Source organism: Cricetulus griseus, chromosome 2, assembly GCF_003668045.3.
Source record: "Cricetulus griseus strain 17A/GY chromosome 2, alternate assembly CriGri-PICRH-1.0, whole genome shotgun sequence".
In the NCBI taxonomy this organism is placed as follows: Eukaryota; Metazoa; Chordata; class Mammalia; order Rodentia; family Cricetidae; genus Cricetulus; species Cricetulus griseus.
Genome location: NC_048595.1, coordinates 421,887,156 through 421,911,788, shown reverse-complemented (window position 1 = coordinate 421,911,788; position 24,633 = coordinate 421,887,156). Strand labels below are relative to the sequence as shown.

At 34.2% G+C, this 24,633-nt stretch overlaps 1 protein-coding gene across 1 annotated transcript in view; it reads left to right on the top strand.

Annotated features, from left to right (window-relative positions):
* The window catches only part of LOC100760475 (receptor tyrosine-protein kinase erbB-4), a 658,968-nt gene that overhangs the window by 412,721 nt on the left and 221,614 nt on the right, over positions 1-24,633 (top strand). The window contains exon 17 of the mRNA XM_035438839.1: positions 24,449-24,581. Coding sequence (XP_035294730.1) covers positions 24,449-24,581 — 133 coding nt within the window. The remainder of the gene's footprint in view (positions 1-24,448; positions 24,582-24,633) is intronic.

Genomic DNA, 24,633 nt, shown 5'->3' with positions numbered 1-24,633 from the left:
ACATGTATGAGATTCATCTATGTCATCAATTCCATTCCCAGCTTTTCCATTCATTTGTCTTGAATTTTTTAAAAAAATTTTAAAGTGACTGAATAATTGCTATGTCATTTTCATACATTGGTTGTTAATAAGTAAATATTGATGACAAGTTCTAAAGTAAATTAGGTGTTTAGAGGAGATTGGTTTATACAACAGTGGCACATTGATACTTGGGCTTGAAAAACTAGTTAATATAGTTGTCTTAAGCATCCAACTTTGTCCTCCAAGATCTATCTTGTACTCTGCCATGTTCATGAAATAATCTTTTTTCTTTCAGACATTGATTGGGTCACTGAACTATAATTTTGATGAATGATGTTGTAATTATTTTGATGACTTTACCTATAACTTAGTCCTATATTTTAGTGAGAAAGAATTCCACATGGTGGTTAAAGTATGTTGCCCTTGTAATCTGATTTCAGGTTTAAAATCAAGCTCTAACCATTTTGAGATGTGTGACTTTAAGCTCCTTAAGTTGTCTGAGGGTCACGATTTCATGTGCAAAATGACATCATTTTATGTAGCTCCCGAACTGTTCTGAGGACTCTGTGTTTACTTAATAACAGTGCCTAGCTCATAGAAACCACCCATTTTTCTATATAGTATTATTATTGTTTTTCTGTATAAGCAGGGTTCTTTAACCTCTGGAATGTAAAATCATGATCCTCTGGGGAGAGAGGTCTCTCAAAGACATCAGGAACTATTGGTGCCTTCCTGGTGGCGTTCTTGAGAGGAAGGGGTTATTTCTATCACTTTGCCTTGAGAATCAGGGAAGTGACATTTGGTCATGGGGCAGAGATGTAGAGTGACAATTCACCTGTAGTTTTGGATGATCTTAACTGATGTTATACAACTCAAAATCATAATGTGTCTAATTATAAATTTAATACTTTACTAATTTAAACAAAAACAGTGAAAATGTTGATCTTATAGCATTATCTGGATTTCCAGTAGGTAGTCTATAATTTCAGACTAATACAAAAAATTATCAGTGTCATTAGTAAATACACAAGGCTAGAAATAGAAAACAAACAGTAAAATGTGATTCATCATTACTAAGAAACTCACCTGCAGCACTGCTACCCAGGTAAAGAGCTGAGTTTCTTGAATGTGAAAGCATGGGTTCAAATATGGGTTCTATCACGTCTCTTATCCATGAAATTGAATGATAATGTAAAATTAGTTTGAGGATTATATGAGACAGCACATAGACCATTCAGGACTAAATACTCACTGGCTGCAGTTTTGGCTGTGACTGAAATGGCAACATCATCTCAGAACAATTTTATTATATGGTGCCCTATTTGTATTTTTTATATAAGCTGGATGTTAATCCAGCATTTTAGTGAATACAGAATTCACATACTAAAATTTATCAGACTTTAATCATTTACTTTTTATATCAAACTATTACTCAGGCCCATGGTCTCAATAGGTGACTGGTAACTGGTAGCTAATTATTTCTTACCTAAAACTCAAATGCCTGTTTTATTTTTAAGTTTAAAACAATGCAACTGTATTTTTCAATTGTGTTGATTTGTCAGAATTACATGACCTGCCAGAGGCTTGTCATGTGATTGATAGTTTAGAATGTCCATAAACATTAATGTTTAATTCTTTGGAGTAGTTTGTTTTACATTGGAGTAATCAGATTCCCCCTCAGGTTCCATGTTTCTAGAAAGGGATGAATGTAAATTTGGACAGCAGCATAACTATCATTGAGATTTCAAGACTTTTCCATGCTTTAAATTCCATGATATCTCTCTTTATTTAGTAAAGCAAATATTTCATAATGGGAAGAACAAAAATAGGATAATGGAAAATGAATGTTTCAAGCTTCACAATCCACCTTTAACTGGGAGATTAGCCAAATAATTTTCTTTTAGCCACAGAAAATTACATTGAATATGTCAACATGGTTACTTCAAAATATTTAGCAGAAGTACTCCCCACTGCCCCATTGTTTCTGTTTCTGTGTTCTATTCCCTAAACCTGCAGGAAAAAAGAGGACTGGAGATTTAAATGGAAGCAGATAAAATGTTTCTGATCTTGATCGACTTAATTTTCAAAGAAGTGTTATTTTTCCCCCAAACCTGCAATTTGTGAATTGGTTTTCCACACTCCATTTAGCTTATGGGCCATTGCTGGAGTCTCTTCCAGAAAGATTTGTGGGATAGGGTAGAAAATAATTTGGTTGTTGTATTGTAGAATATCTTACTAATAAGAAAAATAAAACCAGTGATTTTTATTCTCTTTCTTTCTCATTTTCTAATCTAATTAATACCTGAAGATAATATTTACTTTGACCAACCTTTTCCCAATACTCACCACCCTCATTATTTTTGTGTCCTCTGTACAGTTGTGTTTCTCAAGACTTTTTTTGTGTGTGACATTTGTCTTAGCTAACATACGGGCTACTTTCATATAGATTATTTCCTGATATACAAATAATACATTTTACTCTATTTTGGATTCTTTCTCAAATATGTGAAAAACTGAAAGAGACTACTCTCATAATGCGAGGGAATAAATTTATTAATCATCATAATAATTAACTACATTTTTGAGGCATTTCTCTACATTAGTTACAAAGCAAAAAGCAAACTGACCAAAGATTCATTTTATTTTGTTGAATAAAAATAATAAATGAGATATAAAACACATAGTAAATAACCTCTTCCTGTATTCTGATCTGGCCAGACTCTTTGTTCTAATTCATTTATTCTATATGCTTCACAATACATAGTACAATAACTGAACTTATTTTCTCTAAGTCTGTTATGTAGAACTTTCTGAAACATTTCCAATTTTCATGGCCATAGTCACACTTCTATGGTACAGTGATTTTTGCCTAGGAGGTCACACAACATTTTATCCTTTGTCAAACTGACCTGTGTGTGATAGATATGAAAGAAATGGTGTGATAGTCTGCCCACCACTTACATATGACACATTGCATTTCTTTGTTTCCTCCCAAGGAAGGGAGTTCAGAATTTATGAGTAGATCATATGGTCCAAATCACCCACAAATTGTTGCCTTTGATGAGTGGCAGTTATATTATGATGCCTAAGTACAATAAATAAAACTGCATAGCTTTTTTATTATAAGCCTATCCACATCCCATCACATTCTGTATTTAAGTTTTTTTTTTTTTTTCATATGAGCAAGTCCAAGAGAGAAAGGGGAGTGTGAGAAGCTCTTCCTTAGCAGTGATTCATGCCATGCTTCCTAGAACCCGTGAAATGTCAAAATGATCTGAGAATTAGCAAGGATTCACAAAGTTTCTTTGCTCAATTGTTAACTGTTGTTCATATAGCTGAAGAGGCTACTTTAAACAGAAGTATTTAGGCATCTTCAGGATGCTCAAGTGGCTTTCATATTGATATCAAAAAGTTCATATCACAGTGCCAAAGCCAGCCACTAGAAACATTACTGCATTCAAGATTAGCAGGCATAAAAATATGAACAAACTAATCTATATTCATGACTGAAAGTCAACAAAGGTTCTTTAGGCCACTGACTTTGGGACTGAGGTAGTAATTGCTAAGAATTTCAATTGATTAAATGTTGATTATAATAGTAAGGATCAAAATATAATATTGGAAACATTTAAAATGCTCAACTTCCACACTGCCAAGAGTATCTTTCTGTGGTAAAGTAATGGTCATGTTTCATACTCATTTATTTCTGACTCAAAAGATGCCAGAACTACTTCATGTCCCACAAGTATCTTAAGCTTTAGCTATTATCAATGATCTGATCTTAATTACAGAGAGGAAAAGCAAGAGAGTGGGAAATGTTGTGTAAGTCCTGAATCTTAAAGACCACTGTTTATTGTTTAAATGGTACTGCCATGCTATTCCAAGACTTGACTGTCTAAATTCTTATTAATCACATGAGAATAACCACTTTGTCTTCACCCTTGGTATATTCTATAGTTTTTAGTTTCTAATAATTACTATTCCAAGTAAAAATCAATGCAAATTTTTATCAACTAAACAAAACCTCCATGCTAGCCAGCAATGCCTTCATAGAATGTAACAGAAGGAAAAAAATAGATGAAGGACTAACCTTTTCAGAAGACTAAGAATTAAATAGGTAAAAAGTGAATAATGATATGTATAAACGAATATATGTAAAAATGATCATCAAACAAACTTTACCTGGCCCCTATTCAAGTGCCACAATACAGTTACTAATAAACTATTGAGTACTGAGGCAATTCTTACTTATGTTATCATTGCCCAAATATAATTAATTGGAAGGATTTAAATAAGTATGATCTAAAATGACTGTAATCTATATAATGCATGTCTCTGATTGTCTGCCCTCCTCTGGTCCTCACCTCTTCAATGCAGGTTTATTATTTGTAAAGTATTAACTTCATATCTGTACAGGAAAAAAGTAGAATAATTGTGTAACAGAAAATATTCTACAGTAAATTTTGCCAGTGTAATGACATTAGTGAATTAACATCTTTGCTGCCATGATGTGGTTTCTAGACCTATTTTAAAATTCAAGTAACACAGAATAGGCTTATGTATTCAATGACTAAAATAGTAACAGATAGACGATTCAGACTTTGTGATTAGGTAGACTAAAGGAGTACTAATTAACTGTAATACTCCTGTTCCTGGGTATATTACTACAGCTCAGCAGTTTAATGTAAAATTCTATACGGAAAACGGTGAGCATGTCCTGGGCAGTTCTGATACCAGGATGTTTACCAGGCTGACAACATCTGTGTTCTCAGTGAGAACTTGCAGTTTCCTTCCAAGCCCACTTAGTTTCTTTTAGACCTGAGTTCTTTGAAGGAATTATAAATCTATTTTCTTGGAGATAAAATGTCTAAGATATTTCTGAGATATATTTTTCCAAATCCAAATGAATTATTATGGGACATCACCACTTCAGATTTACTAAAAATGTTCACAGCTAGAGCGAAAGCTAATTTTCCAAACCAGTACAGTAAAGGTTGTGCTAGGCTTTGTTGCGTGGAATTCCATTTCATGGACCCTTCTCTCGGTTTTTGTTTGTTTGTGAACTCAGATTCCAATACCCGTGTGCTTAGGTCAATCCCACACACATTGTCGCCATATGTGGAGGGATGTCAAAGCGATATTTCATCAGTAAGTTTCTTTCACATGTGCTAGTATTTGGTTGCACAAATAGCAAAATGTATATATTGTGACAGAGTCTGCAGTCCTGGACATCATATTCTATCTCTACTGATGTCCTATATCTATGGTCATAAATTAAACTTTATTTCCTCCAGAGATCTTGTGACAGTTCCTAGAACTGAAGTTGCCTCTGTCCACAAATACTCTACAGGTTGGATGAATCTCTCCATCCTGGCTACAGGTGCTGACTAGTCCTTCAGTGACCAGTGTCTACACTTCTGACTAAAGAGCCCTCAGGTTAAGTTTCTAATCTTTTCATTAGGTTATCAGACTTGCAAGCTTCATTATGATTGTTGGTGACCTGCATGGTTCCACAGAGTAGCCTGTTGTCATGAGTGCTCAATGAGTCCTTCGAAAGTAATTAAAATAAATAGAGAAGCTCTGCTGTCCTTAATGCACCCTAATAGTAAGCAAATTTTATGAACAATGGATCATGAAAATGTCATTAATAATTAAGCCATGTTAAAATATTAATTTTGGGCATAACGTGTCAATAAAAAATATGTTTGTGTGTGTGTGTTTGTGTGTGTGTTGAAGTGTACTGCTCTAGACCAATTTCATGAAGGCAAAATATAGACTTGGTCTAGATAATGATTTTGCCCACAATAAGAACAATGGAGGAGAAGCTTTTTCCCAGAGGCTGATCACTTCATCAACTGCAATAGGTTACATATGGGATGAGTCAAACACATCCAAAAGAAAACATCTGTTCCCATGGATCCCTTACACATCCTATATATTTGTCTGTGATCCAAACTTTTGTAAAATTTTACAAGGAGACTAACAAATGATATCTTGGGTCCCCATTTATAAGCCTCAGTTTATCTACTTTTAAAATAGAAAATTACTCATAGTTAGAATTGCACTGTATATATCTTCATAAAGTTTTACTTTATTCTGAATATTGATAATGAACTTTTATTCAATTTTGGTATCCCATAACCAATAATTAAATAGAAATATTTCTTACTTATAGGTCAGAGTTTCTGTTTTTATGCCTGCTTCATGGTAATAAAGGAGTCAGAATTATTCTCTCATATAACTTAGACATACATTGTATTAAATCCTAAGAAAATATCTTTTCTCATATTTCCTATTTAACTAAAAGAATCTAATTAACTGGGAACCCCTCTGTGATGTGGTTACATAAAATGATGTGTAGATATTAGAGTAAATTGTTCTCCTCATGCCTTTCTTTCTTATTAACTCAGCACATTCCCTAACTAATCATTCCTTTATAAACATACAATTATTTTTGCATATTATGTATGTAAGCAGGAGCTAATTAACAGGGAACAGGTTGATTTACCAATGAAATTCTCACACAGTCATTTTATTTTCAGCTACTATGCATACTCCAAATGCGAAGTGGTTTAATTTCACGGTATCTCGGCACTAAAGAATGAGTGTAAGGAAAGGGAACCCCACCTCCTCAAGAGTCTGAGTGCTTGTAGTCATTTTGATTTTTATGGCATTCTGTTCTGCTGCTCAGAATATTGCATTCCATATGCCGGAGTTACTTATAGAATAATTATAGGTAATTTTAGCAGAGTACAATGATAGAAACCTTTTACCAAATGAAGTTTACTTGCTGGGTAAATAAATATTTTTATTTCAATGAACAATCCAAAATTTTTCAAAGTTGCATCTTCTGGATACAAAATATTAGACTTGAAACCCTAGGTCCAAATCACAAAGTAAATTAGACATGAGGGGAAAAAGAACCAATAGGAAAAATGTTTTCTACCAAAATTGTACTACTTCTTTTGTTTCAAAAGCTTTTTGGTATTTAACACAGACCTTGCCTTCATATTGTAAAATCATTCCCAAAACATGTCTAAGGTGTAATAAAATACCATTAACTTTCAGAGTATATATATAACAATAATTATCACTACTACCACTATTATTCTATAAATGAGGAAACAGGATAAGAAAAGCAATTTTCACAATTTCACCTGGCTAGTAGGTAGTAGCATAAGGATTCAAGTTCAGATGTCTGAATCCAAAAACCAGACTTCTCCATTAAATAGCTTCTCACATAAGGGCTATTTTTTGGAGAGGGTGAATGGGTCTTTTGTAGCCTTCTAAGTTTGTTTATTGTCTCATAATCTCAGTATTATCTTATTATTATCTACAATGATCTGGAGCTCATTGGATGCTATAAATTAGTAATTGTATTAAAATCAATAACATTCGATGACATTTCACATACAGAAAGTTAGCCTTACACTTTTGGATCATTTAACGAGTAAATGAAAAAATATAGTATAGCAAAGGAGATGAGAAAATGGGGTTAACTGAGGAAGAAAACATGGAAGGATGAAGCCCTGGAATCAGAGAATAAAGAATATACTTAGGATGGAGAGTGAGGCAAAATTTAGTGACTTAGAAACAGATATTGATCATCCTATTTGAAATTATCTGAAATTAAAGATAGAGTTAAAATTAAAACATGTTCAGGAGAGAAGAAACAAACTGAGATTGCTTGTATTGCAAAAGCTACTGAACATACTTGTTGTATGCGACACAAGAGAGAGATACAAGAGATAGAGTGTGGTGTGCGTGCGTGCGTGCGTGCGTGTGTGTGTGTGTACTAGTGTCTGGGTGTGTATGTGTATGTTTAAATTGGTGAACATGATAATGCATATGAAGATTGATAGGAATTATTAGGATGAAGGGAACTTTTTATTTTAAGAGATAAAGAACAACCTCAGTCGAAATCTTAGGCAGCTGATGAGAGCAATGCTCGCTTTAAAGTAGAGTATTTGGCTGCAGAGATTAGGGAACATTCGTTAACTTCAACTTGAAGAAATTCACAAACAAGAGATAATGATGGACTTGATGAAGAGAAAATGGATTAATTCATAACTTCATTTTAAATGAATTATAAACTAAGTTTAACACGTTAGAGCAGGATGGAATATAATAGTTACATAAATTCGGAGAAAAATGCATTGGACTTATCCAGAAAGACAAGCTACATGAAAAGCAAAACTGCACTATTGTGCATTGGTAAGTTATTTGAGAGGTTTACTCACAAATAAAAATGACTCTGGTAAGTAATATGTTTTATTCAGCCAGGTTATAATTACTTAACTAGAGACCTGGGAAATTTGGGTTAGCAATGTTTGCAAAATGAATACATAAGCAAGGCAATAGGGGTCATGGAATACAATAGATAATAAATGATGATATGATTTAGAATGAAGGGTCATTGGAAATTGAGAATGGGAGCAGGGTTGGCAAGTAAGGGAGAAAGATATCAAATAAAAACATAATAGTGTTAATAGATGAAAACGTGAAAGCAGAATATGTGCTAGACTGAAAGAGGAGCACATAAAACCAGCATTCAAAAAAGAGCACTGATACTGACAATCTAATCAGTTGATGTTAGCAGTCTAGGTAGATAGGTACATTGCAAATGAGTAAGTATAGGCCTGGCAAGCTTGGAATGTAGATGGGTGAAGAGAAATGAGGAGATTCAACCAAAATTTATAACATCAAACTTATTGCATATTTAACTGTCAACAGTATTTGAAAGAATTAAAAGGAAAAAAAGTTAAAGAATTATGGGTTTCTGAGTGGATGGAGTAGTTTTCACTAAGATGCTGCACACTTGGGAGTGCTAACATGATGTTTCTGAGCTTAGTTTAAATGTTGAATCTATAGTGACATTGACACCTTCAAGAGATGTTAAGTGGAAAAATGTAATAAAATGATACAGCATTTTCCCATATGTAGACATGGAATGGAAGTGAATAAGAAATATATAAATAAAAAGAACCAGTTGTTTATGTCTTCTGAGAAATTTGAGTGTGAAGGGAAAGACATAGAGAAATGACGACAGAGAGAAAATTACTAGGAAAAAGACATCTAAAGATACGTGAATTTTAAATGTACCTTTGAAAACAAAAGTTTTGCAATGTAAAACAGAATGGATGTTGTGCTTAGTGAACATCTATGGGAAAAGCTGCGGGAATTAAGAGGCTAAGCAAATGTGAAAGCATTAGCTTTAGAGATGAAAAGATGCCCTTGTCACTCTTCCTTCAGAAGAAAATAAATAGAAGAGAGGGTGCAGACAGGCATGGAGATTTTGTAGACAAAGCCTTGGGGTTTTATTTAATGCTTCATATTCTTCCTGGTGTTATAACTGCAACCATCTCACCAGAAAGGCATGAGGGTGTTTTTGAGGGGGTGTATAGGTATACACCCTGCATGTGAAGGGAGGAAGGGGCTATCTGGAAAATTAAATTCAAATATAAACTGTGCTTGTTTTTGTATTTAAATCATTCTGGCATTAATTTACAAATTATCAACAATTTGAAATGTGTTTCTCTGCATGAACCCAACTTGAAGGTCATCTATTTTATTTTTTCAAGGAAAATAACAGCTTGCACTATCACTGACTCTGAACTCATTAAATTAGAAGGCTCTTAAATATATAATCAGTATCTAGCAGCACCCTGTATGTGTTCAGAGGAATTAGCAGACTTCAATACCTGTCACGTTAATTGCAATTGCTGATATATAACAATTATTCCAAATTGCACTGCCACCTGAAAATCAGCAATTGTATGACTATGCAAGTACAGAATATTAGAAAATCAGTAAATTGCAAAGGACGTTTCCTATTTTTTTTAAAAAAAATCCTCATGTATGATGAATTATAATGCAAATTCCCTCATAAATAAAATCTACTGGGCTTTTGATTGCACTGCCATAATTAAGTTTATATTCTAACAATAGTTAGCTTGTTTTAGCAAGTTTTCTATATATCTCTCCTATAAAATGAAGCAAATAAAGGTGGACTTCACTTTCATGATGATAAAGATGCACAGTCATGTGTTTATCTTTGTGCTTTGAAGTAGTAGCTTCTCTTTGGTGTAATGGAAAATTCTAGGAGTAATGCTCAGTCCATTAAGTTGGTATGCCAGTATCCACTTAGGATATAAATCCTTCCAAACTTTAACCATATACTAAAAGGCAAGTACAGCAGTAAATAGCTTACAGATTTGGGGTATAATTTATAAATTAAGATCCTTAATTTACTCATGTAATAGCACATTATTGTTAAACTTCCAGATCAATAGTTATCCAGACAGCATTCCTTAGGATCACTGAACCACTAATCCATAACTGAAGGATATCTGCTCCTATTATTCTTCCACCCGAAATGAAATGAAACATAAGAAATATGTACATGTGCACACACACACACACACACACACACACACACACACACACCTGATAACATATAAGATATATTTGGCCATATAAGATCCATGGCATCATCTTATTTTATTATTCAAGTTAGTAATCATTAGTAAAAAAATATAGAAAACACATTAGAATTGCAGAAATTACGTTGGCTGCCAACATTCTCACTGCAAATTATGTGCTTTTCTTTGATTCATAAAAAGACATGGCTATAAAATTTTTACAAAAGCTTCCAAGACTTTATTACTTAGAAATTTACTTTAAAACAGTGTTAATTTCATTTGTGGTGTTAAACATGTTAAAGAGAAGCATTGATGAAAAGAAGAGGCCTTGATTTGCCTTCTTTTCAAATCAAAATATGTTGATCTATTATTTGATTTTAGTTATCCTAGATGGAGAAGTATACTTCAAGGGATTGTTACCTTTCCTATTTCAACAATTGGCAAAATGACTCATTCTTATTTGAAATAACAGGAAAAACAAAAATTAATGACAGAGTAATAACAAAACCTGATCCTTTTTTATAAAATATTGTCTGGATTTCTTGGGAGGGCAACCATTCTGCCTCTGTGTTTCTTTCTCTTTCTTTGTCTCTCTCCTTTCTGTGTGTTTTTCTGTGTCTCTGTCTCTGTGTCTCTCTGTGTGTCTCTCTGTCTCTTTCTCTGTGTCTCTTTGTCTCTGTCTCATTCTCTTCATCCCTACCTCTCTCCCTCTTTCCATGTATCCCTTCTCTCTTTCTCTCTGTAGATCTCTTCTTCTCTCCTTTTAAATTATTGTGCTGTCATTTGTTAACATTAGTTAACATTTTTACAACAAAAGGAGATCAAGGGGATACAAACTGGAAAGGAAGAAGTCAAACTTTCGCTATTTGCAGATGATATGATAGTTTACATAAGCAACTTGAAAAACTCTACCAGGGAACTCCAACAACTGATAAACACATTCAGCAAAGTGGCAAGATACAAGATTAACAACAACAACAACAAAAAACAGTAGCCCTACCATATACATATGACAAATGCACTGAGAAAGAAATCAGAAAAACAACACCCTTTACAATTGCCACAAACAACATAAAATACCTTGGGATAGCACTAACCAAAAAAAGTGAAAGACCTATATCATAAGAAATTTGAGTCTTTAAAGAAAGAAATTAAAGAAGAGACCAGAAAATGGAAGGATCTCCTATGTTCTAAGATCAACATAGTAAAAATGACAATCTTGTCAAAAGCAATCTACAGATTCAATGCAATCACCATCAAAATCCCAGCACAATTCTTCACAGACATTGAAAGAATAATTCTCAACTTTATATGGAAAAACAAAAGACCCAGGATAGCCAAAACAACCCTGTACAATAAAGGAACTTCCAGGGGCATCACCATCCCTGACTTCAAGCTCTATTATAGAGCTATAGTCTCTTCTATTTTCTTTAAAAGACTAAAATTATACCTAGTCTCAAATGGCATGGTAAGTACAGATGATCTACCAGCACAGAAAATGTTCCAGATGGAAGCATAAAGTCATACAGTCTTTTTAAAAATCAGGAGGCAGAGAAGATGGCATGGAGATGTAGATCACTTATGAAATTTAAAAGGAAACACTAACTTTACTCCATATTATATTTCGACTATTTCCTTAATGACCATTTACTAAGCAAAGATTTTAAACATCCTCTTCTGGATGCCCACAAGCCATCCATACAGATGCAGAGCTGAATGTTAATGGAACACATAATTTCAATAATAGAAAAATAATGGAGAAAGAACAGATTGAAAAATTAATATTCTAGCTGGGAAGAGGATGGTTCATGTAGATTTCGAGTTTTCTTTCATAGTAATGATTTCTTTTGCATGTAAATGAAATGGTTTCAGGCAAAGTGTAAAGTTGTCTTGATATTATATTATTTCAATGCTGTTTGAATTAGTTTAGGTTTGACTTTTTTTCTTTTACATTATCTGCAGGCTCTGAATCTGCATTCAGAGCATCTGTGGTATAACAGCATCTTCTAGGCATTCATTTTTTTGGAAAAAAAATGCTTCCCCTTAATTAGAAATGTGTTCTAATTAGTGGGTGGATGTTTATATAAGTTTAAGAGGGGGTTATATTCCTCGACATTATTATTAAATGCCTTAAGATGTGTCTTGTGAAGCAAGTCATAATAAACCTCCCCTAAAAATATAAAGAGTAATCTATTCTATAGTGAAAACATTATTTAAAGTGAGGTACAATGACCAAAAGAATTTGTGAAAAAGGGTTTATTTGTGTCTGCTCCAAGTCCTCTGTGGGAGGTTTCTAAATAGAGGAGACAGAGATATCCATACCCTCTCATTTCCCCCTTGAGTTACTTCCAATCTACTGTGGGCCCACAAAATAGAAATAACTGGATATTCTTAGTTTGCCAAGTTGAATACTTTACAAATAGCTCTGCTTTCTTCAAATTTTCTTTCTTGAAAGCCCAAGTACATTTTCTTGATTTGTGCTTGACAAGAAAATATTTTACATTTTTTAATGTAATTATCATTTGAAGTGGATATTGACCTGATGAATTTTACATTTCAGCTGCACACATCTTTCTAAGTTCTGTTTATTGTTTGTTATAAAAGCATATGGATTTCTTGACCTTTCATCTCCTTTCTATAAATGTTGAGTAAAGGAAGATACAGATAATGCCTAGGTCAATGACCAAGAGAGGCTGGAAAGTAAAACAGAAAAACAAGAAATAAGCTTTTCTGTATTAGTTGGAAAGAGAAGTACCTTGGTTTCATTTTTTTATTTCAATGGCCCAAGATGACAGGTGTAGTATTTTCAGTGCAGAAAAAGACAAGTTGAACATCTGTATGTAATTCCTGTTTTATTTAAAATCTTGTTTGTCTGCAAGTTAAAGAAAATCTGATGCATGAAACTTCTATTAGTATTTTTGTATTAGTCTTTCTCAGAGCAGCTTAGACATGGCTAGCTGTAGCCAGGGTTCTATTTTCTGTAGAAACAGGAATATGACCTCTGATACGTTCTTGATCTTTCTGTATGGAGGTAGGATGGCCAGTCCAGTCTAAGTTCAACATCCAAGACAGAAGTGAATGCTCCATGATCCCCCTGCCCTGCTTCCCCATTTGCTTTTATTTCAGTGGCTGGTGACTTGTTGTATAGATTCATAGCAAAAATACAGTGACGTATGAGTTATCTGTCTGATGTGAAAAGTGCTGGTCAACATATGACAAGGAAATACTGTGGATCAATAATGACATTGGCACTATGTGGCTGGGTAGGAGGGGGGAATACAGCAAATTATAATCAAACAAAATAATCTGGTAATTAATTTCAAAACTTCTTGAAGAATATACTTTAATTACCAGTAAATCAGAAATAACAACATACTGGAAACTATATCAGACTCGGTTTAGAAAAGCAGTCCATTAAAATACTCTACTCTTTTCCTCATATTACAGATATGCTATATCTACTAAATAAAAATATAGGAAATTCTCAAATTTGCAGGGCCTATGAGTGTTTGTGGATTAATCTGAATAAAAAGTTTCTAAATATCTATCAAAGAATGAATTCAGTAGTTTATTGATGTAATGATTACTTAATTAGGACTTTGAATTTTTAATTTTTATTTTATATGTATGAATGTTTACCTGTGTAAATATCTGTGTACCATAAAAATGTCTGGTCCCCATGGAGGCTAGAACAGGGCATCAAATGCCCTGGAACTGCAGTCACAGGTGGCTGCAAATTGATGTGGAATGTTGATGTTGGCCACCACATTTCTAGTCCTTCACAAGAGCAACAAGTGCTTGTAGCCTCTGAGACATGCAGTTCCTAATTTAGTGACTTTTATTTTTTTAAAAAAAACTATACTTACAGGAAATAGAAAACTGTTTATGACACAATTCCATCACTTATGATGAATTTGCAAAATTTTTTTGAGCTAAGAATATGCATACTTATCATTGTAAGCAAAGCAAATCCAATCTAGGGAGCTCAGGCAGAGAAGAGAAGCAATGTAATGATTGAGTTCTGATGCCTTTCTACACTTGGAGAGTAAATACTTAGAAAGGAGATTCCAAAATGTATGGAAATGGCTAAGGAAACAGAGGAGCATCTAAAGTAGGGATGTAATGGAGCTCAAGGCTGTTTTGAGAGAGAGAAGGGACCACATACATGAAAAGCTGCTGCCAGATTGAAAGGACTTGTTTAGGGGAATGACTGCTAGATTTGAGATTGGAGATGCACCTGTAGCCTCTACTGGAGCAGAGATGTTAGAATTACTACCTAAAATTGGGATCAGAATTGGCTCAAGGATGAACAGGATGGAAGTAAAGGAACACATAAAGTCATACTAGTTCAAAGAAAATGTAAAACAAGTTTCCCATTTCCACAATTGTTCTAAATACTTCAGTCAAACTGAGGGAAGAATTGAATTTCCATAAATATAGTATCAGATAGACTATACCTTTGATTCATTTAGTAATAACTTCTGTCAACTGTCCTAATTGGTGTCACTAAGAGGAATGGAGTTTCCTCATCAAAAAAGAAAAATGACGGTTCCCTACCCTCATGAAACTCAGAAATGATATAGAAATTGGAGGAAATTAAATAATGAATTATAAACATCTAATACGTTTGATGTGGGAATATATAAATATATATAAATACAAGAGAACACTTGTAACTATGGTAGCCAAAAATGTATTTGGTTGTAGAGTTGGCAATTAAATGGAAATCAGTCATTGATGTGTTCCTACCAGGCACCTAAGATTGTTCCTATAGCATTTGCTAAATTATTGTGAAAATTGGAGTGACCACTTGTCAAAATTCCAATATTTTACTTTCTCAGTTATTGCTAATATTAAACTAAATTCACCCAAACATGGATGGCCTTACTGTGTCAAAATTAGTAAGGATATCCTTGGAGGAACAACAGAACACCTATATCTGGATTGAAATTATGTTTAATTGTCTTTAAGAAGGGAGGTGACCAATAAAATTAACACAAGTTGAGGTCTTGAACTCAAAAGATATGTATAGGAAGCAGCCATAGTGGCACATGCCTATTATCCCAGCATTTGGGAGGCAAAATCAGAGTCAGAACCACCTTTGTCACTTACAAAACTGCCAGATCTACATAGCAAATTCTAGGGTGCCTATGGCTCCAGTGGAACCATGAATCCAAAAGCAATTAATTAAAAGTTAAAAAGTATACACAAAACTTTGCAATTAGAAAAAGTGGTAAGTAGATTTATATAGCACCTGGAGCCTCAGATGTATAGGTTTAAAAGAACTCTGCACTGTTGCTGATTTCTGCATGTCAGTGAATGATGATACCAGCGAAGGATTTCAGCTTGAGAGTTCAGTCATCTTTGGTTCTTCTAGTCTCTCTTCATTGTCGAGTATGTACTTTCTTTATTCTGCTTTAATTTGATACCTTAAGGTATAGACAGTTTATCTCCAGAATATAATCTCTCAGTATGACTTAAATTATAACATATGGAAGAAATGCTGATGTTGAGATAAAGGAAAAAATTGTAAAGATGAAAACAAAGAAAGAGACCTATAATGGCAAGTCTTTTTCCCCCATTCCTTCACAAAGCCAAGGTTGTGTGTTTTACTGTAGCTCTGTTGGAGAACTACAAAATTCTGTAGCATTGTGAGCAATATTAACATGTAATGTGACTAAGGTTGCAAAGGACTGTAGATGCAGTTTTTCCTAATTTGTCATATTTCTTCAGATTATCTTGTCCATGTGGTGAGTGGGTAATAGGAAACAATAAAACCGAATACTTAATGTGTTTTACAATTAAATGTAAATAATATCTGCATTTTTACCCATAACCATTCATATATAGATGTTACCTAGGTAATACAATATAAAATTATAGATACTCTACTAATGTTGATATTTATGGTATGTTTGATAGGTTTAAACAGTGATAAAATAAGTCGAAGTATGAAATAATGACCTGATTGCTAATCAAATCTACTTTCTTGTCTAGGTAGCTTTTTAATATTGTAGAAATTGATACATAAAAATATTTACATTGGTCATATAATCTCATGGTATTGTCCTTAACCATGAGAATATTTGTTTCAAAGCCAAACATACATAACTATATTCTTTCTTAAACAGTTTGAGAAAGAAAAACAACCCACATAGGTAGATATAAATACTGCCTATCAGAGAAAGGATAGTATGTAACTATCATGAAGCTATTAGAAAATTTTCCCAGAAACTGAATCTTAGAAGGGGAAGAACATTATATGACATATAGGCTCAATAGTAAAGTCATTTCTAAAACACTTTTGTGATATGACTACTGGATGAAATAGAACATTTACATACTGAAAAAAATGAAAACTACTTCAACAGTGTGAAGACAAGTCATAAAACATTCAGACTTGCATAGTAAGAGGGAGATAAGGCTTTTGCTTAAGTACTTCATATTTTAAATCAAGAAATCATGATTAGTAATCAAAGGACAGAGCCATGCTGTAAAACCGACATCATATCAAGTACAAACTGTCGCTGTCAACTGAAGTCAGCCTTGTGTAGTCTGACCCAGATCATTTTCATTTGCTCCAAAAGAAAAATGTGTCATTTTTATAGAGCAGGTGGAATTCTAGGTCAGAATCAGCATAATTTGAGAGAGAAGAACAAATACTGTCTTACCATAGCTCTCCTTGCCCTAGGCAGTCACCCTTAAAGTGTCTCTTGGGATAACATTGCTTCCTTTCTAGTGTTTCAAGGTCTCTTGTTTCAAACATGAACTACTGTAGTAAAGACTAAACGATGTGCTGATACAGTAGCACTCTGTGGTATTATATACTTCCCTCATTTTGCTGTAACCTGTTTCCTCACAAAAGGGGCTTTAAGCAAGGAAGGATTTAATTCAGTTCTTAGTTTGGAAGGATTCGTCGTATGGTGGAAAAGGCACAATGTCTCACTACTAGATTGACAAAGAAGCAGAGAAAGGAAAATGCCAGTGTTGTTCTGGCTTCCCTTTGTCTTTCAGTTGGGTCCAGGACCCCAGCCAGAGCATGCTGTGACCCACAGTTAAGGAAGATCAAGATCCTCTTCCCTCAGTTAATCCTTTCCGGAAACACCTTGACGCTCATAAAGGTGTACCTCATTAATACCCGAAGTGCTTCCCCATCCAGGTAATTGGGTGACTGGAGTTAACAATCACCCTGAATGTGTTTATCTTTACTTTTTTTCATTTAAAGAACTTTATTTCATTTATTTTGCATACCAACCAGTTCCCCTCCCTCCTCTCCTCCCTTCTCTTTCCCATCTACTGCCTTCCCATCCTCTCCGCCTCCCTCTCCATTCAGAGAGAGACAGCCCTCCCATTTGCTTGCACTAAGCATAGCACATCAAGCTGAGGCAGGACCCAGCTCCTCCTGTTACATCAAGGCACCGCCAGGTAGTCTAGCATGGGGAACAGGTTACCAAAAGCTGGCTAAGTGCCAGGGAGAGGTCTTGCTTTCACTATTAGAAGCCTTACATAAAGACCAAACTACATTATTGTCACACACATGCAGAAGGCCTAGGTCAGTTCCATGCAGAACTGTTGGTCCAGAGTCCATGAGCTCCCGCAAGATCTTTCCTAAATAAAGTATTCTCTTAAGTTAAAAAACATCAATCCTGAGAGAAATTAAAATGAAGACACAAAACATATTGCTATATACAATTTTTTATCTGAAAATATTAAATCAGAAATATATCTGATTTAAAGAACTCATACCATATAGTAACATAGATAATTGTAGATGGAGGAGAATTAGAGTGGTATGCTGTTATTAAATATAAAATCAAAGTTTCCATGAAAGGCACTAAATATATTTTGTGCATTTTGTTTTCTCTAGTGTGAAATTTTTATATTGAGGAGAAAGCTGAAAGATGTCACTGTATCTTAAATAAAAACATTAAATTGCAACATTAAGGAAGAGAGAAAGAGAAAGAGAGGTGTAAAATGAATGGACTTAAGAATCCAAAATGCCTAAGTATGCAATACTACTTACACCTTACCATCTTAGTCGTGTTCCCTTTTCTGAGTATAGTCTCTACCCTTGATATGGGTTTTATAGTATATGCATTGCACAGTTGGATAACCATGCATTGTGTTTAAAGACAAAGTTTTAATTAGAAATTTTACATCTATCAGGCTTTCTTTTAGGTCACCAACCAGCTCCCAAATCATGACACAGAGAGTTCTCATTAGTTATGAATAGGTGGCCTTAGCTTAGGCTCATTTCTTGCTAGCTCATATAACTTAACCTGTTTCTCTTTATCTGTTTTGCCTTGGGGCTTATTACGTTTCTTTCTTTCTTTCTGTCTTACTTTCCTGCTTCTTGTGTCTGGCTGGCTGGTGGCTGCCTGACTTCTAGCTCCAGGGGTGACCCTCTCTTTCTCCTTCGTCGTCTTCTCCTTCTGCCGAGCATAGATTTTCCCTACTACTTATTTTCTCTGCCCAACAACCCCATCCATCCCTCTCCTGCCTAGCTATTGGCTGTTAAGCTTTCTAATAGACTGATAAGGTGACTTAGGCAAGCAAAGTGAAACAAATGCAACACATCTTTACATAGTTAAACAAATGCAGCGCTAGCAAATTTAGCACACCTTCACATAGTTATAAAAATAATATTCCATATTGTAAACAAATGTAACATATCTTTGCCAAGTAAAAGAATATTCCACAATATTTACAGGCTAGGATTTAAAATGGAAAATGTGTAATTATGAAAATTCTTTCAATTTAAAGTTTGTACTTAAAATCAAATTAACATTTGACTTACTCTCACAGAAACAAATTATGTCCATACCAGGAAGATAGTCTTTTGCAATCTCGTTTCATTTGACTATTTGTGATTGAACACTTATTAATGAACCGCATGCCTTAGAAAACACAAGAGAATCTACTGGCTGTTAAACCTAGTATTCCTCTTATTTGAATAGAATTTTTACCATATTTAAACTGCTTACCTAAATAACAAACTGCTGAAACTGTTCTTATACCCAAAGTTATACTCTTTGACTCAGTTGGCAATTTAAATGCATTGTTAGAATTTTGTTTTAATAAGGTCAACAAGCAGGTTTTTATCAAAATCATTTACTTATAGCATAGTCAACTTAGGAAACAAAAATACACCCATGAGGCTACATGCTGCAAATTCTATTTCATTTCATTGTCTATATTATTATAATTGTTACAAGGTTTACATGAAGGACACAAGATGAGACCCAATGTTAACATTTCTGAGTAAATATAAGGTATGTCCATTTAATTTCCATATTTATCTAATAGAGACACTAATGTTTATAAATATAACATGATAGAGGGGCTGGAAACATGGCCCTGTGGTCTACACTACTCTTCCAGTGGAGAGTTTGATTCCCAGAAAACATACCAGGCTACACAAAATCACCTGTCACTATAATACTAGGGCATTTGGCACACTTTTGTGACCTGTGTGGTCCCTGAAATCATGATGTTCACATTTCACAGATACATAAATGTAGCTAAAACTAAAATCTTAAAATGCTTAGTAGAAGTAATGCTGATACTCTGGCCTGGCCTTAGCTCTATGTGTGTGTGTGTGTGTGTGTGTGTGTGTATGAGTGGTGTGTGTGTGTATGTGTGTGTGTGGGGGTTGGGTGTGTGGGTGTGGGTGTATGAGAGAGAGAGAGGATCACATGATACATATATATGGTGGCATATATACATATATATATATATTGCACACATGCATATTTTTATGTATGATATACTGTGTGGAGAAGGGCACTTTGGTGAGTGGAAGGTATAAGCATGTATACTTTGACTTGTGTAAATTGAAGCTACTGACTACTACAATGGGGAAGGGTATTCATTTGATCTTAGATATATTTGATTTTATGTTAACATTAAATACACAGCATTTATCTGATCTTGTGCATGTATTAATAGACCAGATAGTTCCCAACTGAATACTTTTATTAGTTATTGAATGGATATGCTTGTGTATTTAATCTAGCTTGAAACACAACTAGTTAGTTGTAGATAGCCTAACTGGAGCGTGGATTGGTCCATCTTTAAACCTACTTTCTACCACAATCATGAAAAGGGGAAAAATCCCACAGAAATGAAAAGCTTAACACCGTACAGTAGTTACACTGTTGTGTTATATCTGAGATTGGAAAAATTGAAAGGAAATGTTGCTATATAAGTAACTTACATTGTGGAGGTTATCAGGCTGTCCTATGGTTGTTATCTCCTTAAACATGACCCAGGCCCTGCCTTTTCTCTTTTCATATTCAATGCCTATAAATAACCAGCAAAGAAGTCCCAGTCTGATAAAGCACATTCTGAAGACTTGTTTTTCAATTAATTACTTTAACAATTAATTAGTTAACTAAATTATTTAGTTAGGCTTCTAAAAGTGGAACTCCCTGCCACCAATTGCAAACTATAGCTTCAGTGACTATGATAATACTGTGGGTTATTTGTTTTATCCTAACTTGGAGCCCTTTTTAAATGAAGAAAAAATATTCCTATTTTATAAATTTTATTAACTTTTTATCGGGGAGTAAGCTTGTTTTACTTTTAAAAACACCTCATGGATTTATCATGATTTCTCCTGATAGTTTTACTAATTAGAAAAAACAAAACAAAACACAATCACCTTTTATTTTTGAAGGATAGCCATTTATGAATATTAAAAAGAAGTCTGACAAAATACAAACACTTGCGTTTTAGTCAAAAGTCATACTGACTTTACTATATATTTTATGACTTTATGCCTTTCAAGAAATAGATAAATGAAGAAAATCATATGGATGCTTATATGGAGAGGTTAATATATCCTCTTACATCTTATACAATAAGAGAAGTAATGTGATTCAGATAAGTACTGGATAATAATGTGTATTTTAATATGATTAGCTGGTTTTGGGACACACAGCCTCCTATAAGGTAATTGCATTTAAAACAATAGATACTCTTCAGTATTTCTGTACTTCTAAATCAAATTATTAAAATCAAACTATGGGCTTTAAAGCAAATTGACAAAATTGGTCTATGGTTCACAATTCTCACGGTAGCTTCATAGTAGTGGGATGAACATGCATTTCCTTGTATTATTTCCAAATCACAGCATAAATGAAGCTGCCATTGATTGTTTCCTTTTAGTCCAAGTTTGAACCTGTCACCTGCATTACTCTTTCACACATTTGAGATTGCCAGTCAGTTTTTAATGGGCATCCAAAAACAAACCCACTATCAAAACTACAGTGGTGAATAAGGAATTGTAGAATAATTGCAGCCCTCTTACTGCTTGACCCTTTTTATCTCAGTAGTCTTATGTGGCCTACTTAGAGATTCGTCAAACACATGGGAACAAATCTCTCAGAGTCAGGTTGGTGGCAATAGTAATAGATCTGGGAGAAATATATAGGAATTTAACTATGTGATTCAGCCAGTCCCATCCTGTTGTGAACAGACCTCATAAAGAGTGGAAATTAGTCATGGATGGTGGTGCAGAGCTGTATTCTCAGCACTCAGGAAGCTAAGGCAGGGGAATCGTAAGTTCCAAGCCAGTTCCTAGGCTACATAGTGAGATCTTGTCTTAAAAACAAAACCAATATTGTGCAGCCATAACTCCTAGTTAAACTAATGCCTTTAAAGCTCATGTACAAATCACTGAGAGCCATCCAGATTGAGAGTGCTGAGACTTGGGTAAATAGGATTGTGTTTAATGGTTATTTTTCTCTAGAGACAGCCCCGGTGCAATGTCTAACCACACATTTCTAGGTGATTTTTAGCATAGAAACAAAAATTCTTCATTTCTCAGGTTTTTTTTTTGTTCCTCTACCTTTCTTGCCAGATGGTGAAAGAAGAAAACAGTGAAAAGACACCTATCAAAGAAAATAACTGTTGTGTGAAAATATTAAAAGTAAACAACATGTAGAAAAACAGAAAATACATCCCACTGAGTCTGAATGTTTCATTTGGACTAGCAGGGCTTCACAGCTACTCTCTCCTGAAATAAGATGAAAGAGGACTGTTTTTGTCCTATGCAGAGATAGCTTCCCTAAAATGCAGTCAACAAACAAAACATGATTCCTGTATTTTTAAAATGTACAATGACATAGTACAAGTCTTTCATAATGAACGGCTTTTACCAGCATGTGAAGCAGTCAGTAGAAAAATACACTTTGGTTTAAAATTCCAAAGTATTTCCTAAAAATATATATTTAACTGACGTGTTAAAAATGTCACAAACACATAAAAACACATCACAATGATAAGTTTGTGTCTCTGCTATAGTTTAATTTTCTCAGCAAAGACTTTTATATCTTTAGGAGGTCCCATTTAGGAAAATCTAGTTGAATTATAGCTACATTTCAGTGTGGTTTGAGCCATCTGGAAGAAACCTTTAGGATGGACGAGTTTTTAAGATTTTTCTGCAGTTTCATATGACAGTACAGCAGTCATAATCTTTAAAACACATGATTTCATTGTGGAAATAGTTACACAGATTTTTATTTCCATGAGTGCTTTAAAATTTCAAAGTCTGATTTATGATCATCCACTATCATTATTTCTTGTCTATCTTTGAGTAAAAGCTTATTTTGCAAGTATAAGAAATTCTTTTAGGTATTGTAGTTATATAGACTAGGTTCTTTTGCACAACCCTTTGAAGGTCGGGATATTTAATATAAAATGATTTTTTATAGAAGGCATGAACATGAAGGAAATCATTTTGTTTGCCATCAATAGTGGCTTCATAGTCAAATATTTATTAGGCAATATCATGTTACAGTCTGTGTTATCTGCTATTCCATATGAAATTAATGCCCTTCAAAACCATGACCCCCCATAGAAGGCCTCACCCTTTCTATGGAGCAGAAGAGGGATGGGATGGGGGCCGGTAGAAGCATGGGAGAATGGGAGGGAGAGGGAACTGGGGTTGATATATAAAATAAGATTGTTTCTAATTTAAATTTAAAACGGGAAAAAACTATGACTACCTAAAGTTCATAGATAATGTTTACATAAGGAAAATAAATTAGGAAACAGTAATGAGTGATCAACTTCAAAACTCTGTCTTTTCTATAGTACATTAGAACACTTAAAAATGAAAATCTTTCTAATATCTTCTTGACATCATTTATATGTTTTGATGAAATATTTATTTTATAGAAAATTTATTAGCATGTGGTGTGTAGGCATACTTTGAATTGTAATTTATATGCCCTTGTCAGCATCACTCCAACATCTGACTCAGTGTTTTCTCCTATCAGCATTGTCCTTATCAGGATTTCCAAGCACTGTTGGTAATAAACAACTCATTACTGATACCCTTGTATTCCAGAGATGTGGTGGTTTACATCTCTCCAGAATACACATTTTCACTTTAGATAAGATGTTCTCAAGCAGAAGTGATGTGGATAGATCTTTGGCAACGTCTAGGGGTAGTGCTGTGGCCCAAGCCTGGAGATGCTGCTGCTATCTAGGGAGAGAGATCAGGTATGCTACTGAATACTGAAAATGGATTAACCTCTACAACATGTTTGTAAACAGCCCAAAAGGTCAATAGTGCCACTGTTAAGGTAGTACTCTTGAAATAAAAATTATGCTCCACAACAGTTTATTAAACTGTATTTTTCATTTGCTTATGAAAAGTAGTAAAAGTCATTTTTAATATTCCTACTCCATTGTCTTAGTGTGTGTTCCTCACTCCTTAATTAGCTTCATGACTTGTTTTCACCAAATGGCATGCTATAGTTGTTTTTCTCCAAAGAATAATTGTATGTGCATGGTTTATTATTTAAAAAATCAAAACAAAACAAAACCTGCAGTTTACAATGGAAAGAGCTTTATTACAGCCCTGGTGGCTTTTTATTTGTTTTTCTTTGGAATGACTAGATTCATGAAGTGTGGAAAATGCCTCATACAGCTGCTTTTCCTCTCCCTCTGTCTTTCTCTCTTCATACTTTATTTTTATTTTTTATTCTGGTTGGCAGAACTCCATTGATTGCAGCCGGAGTCATTGGCGGCCTCTTCATCGTGGTCATCATGGCTCTCACATTTGCGGTATATGTCAGAAGGAAGAGCATCAAAAAGAAACGAGCCCTGAGGAGATTCCTAGAAACAGAGGTAACTTCTCACTACTGTCTCTCATTAACTTGGGGGCTTTCTTTAGGTTTTA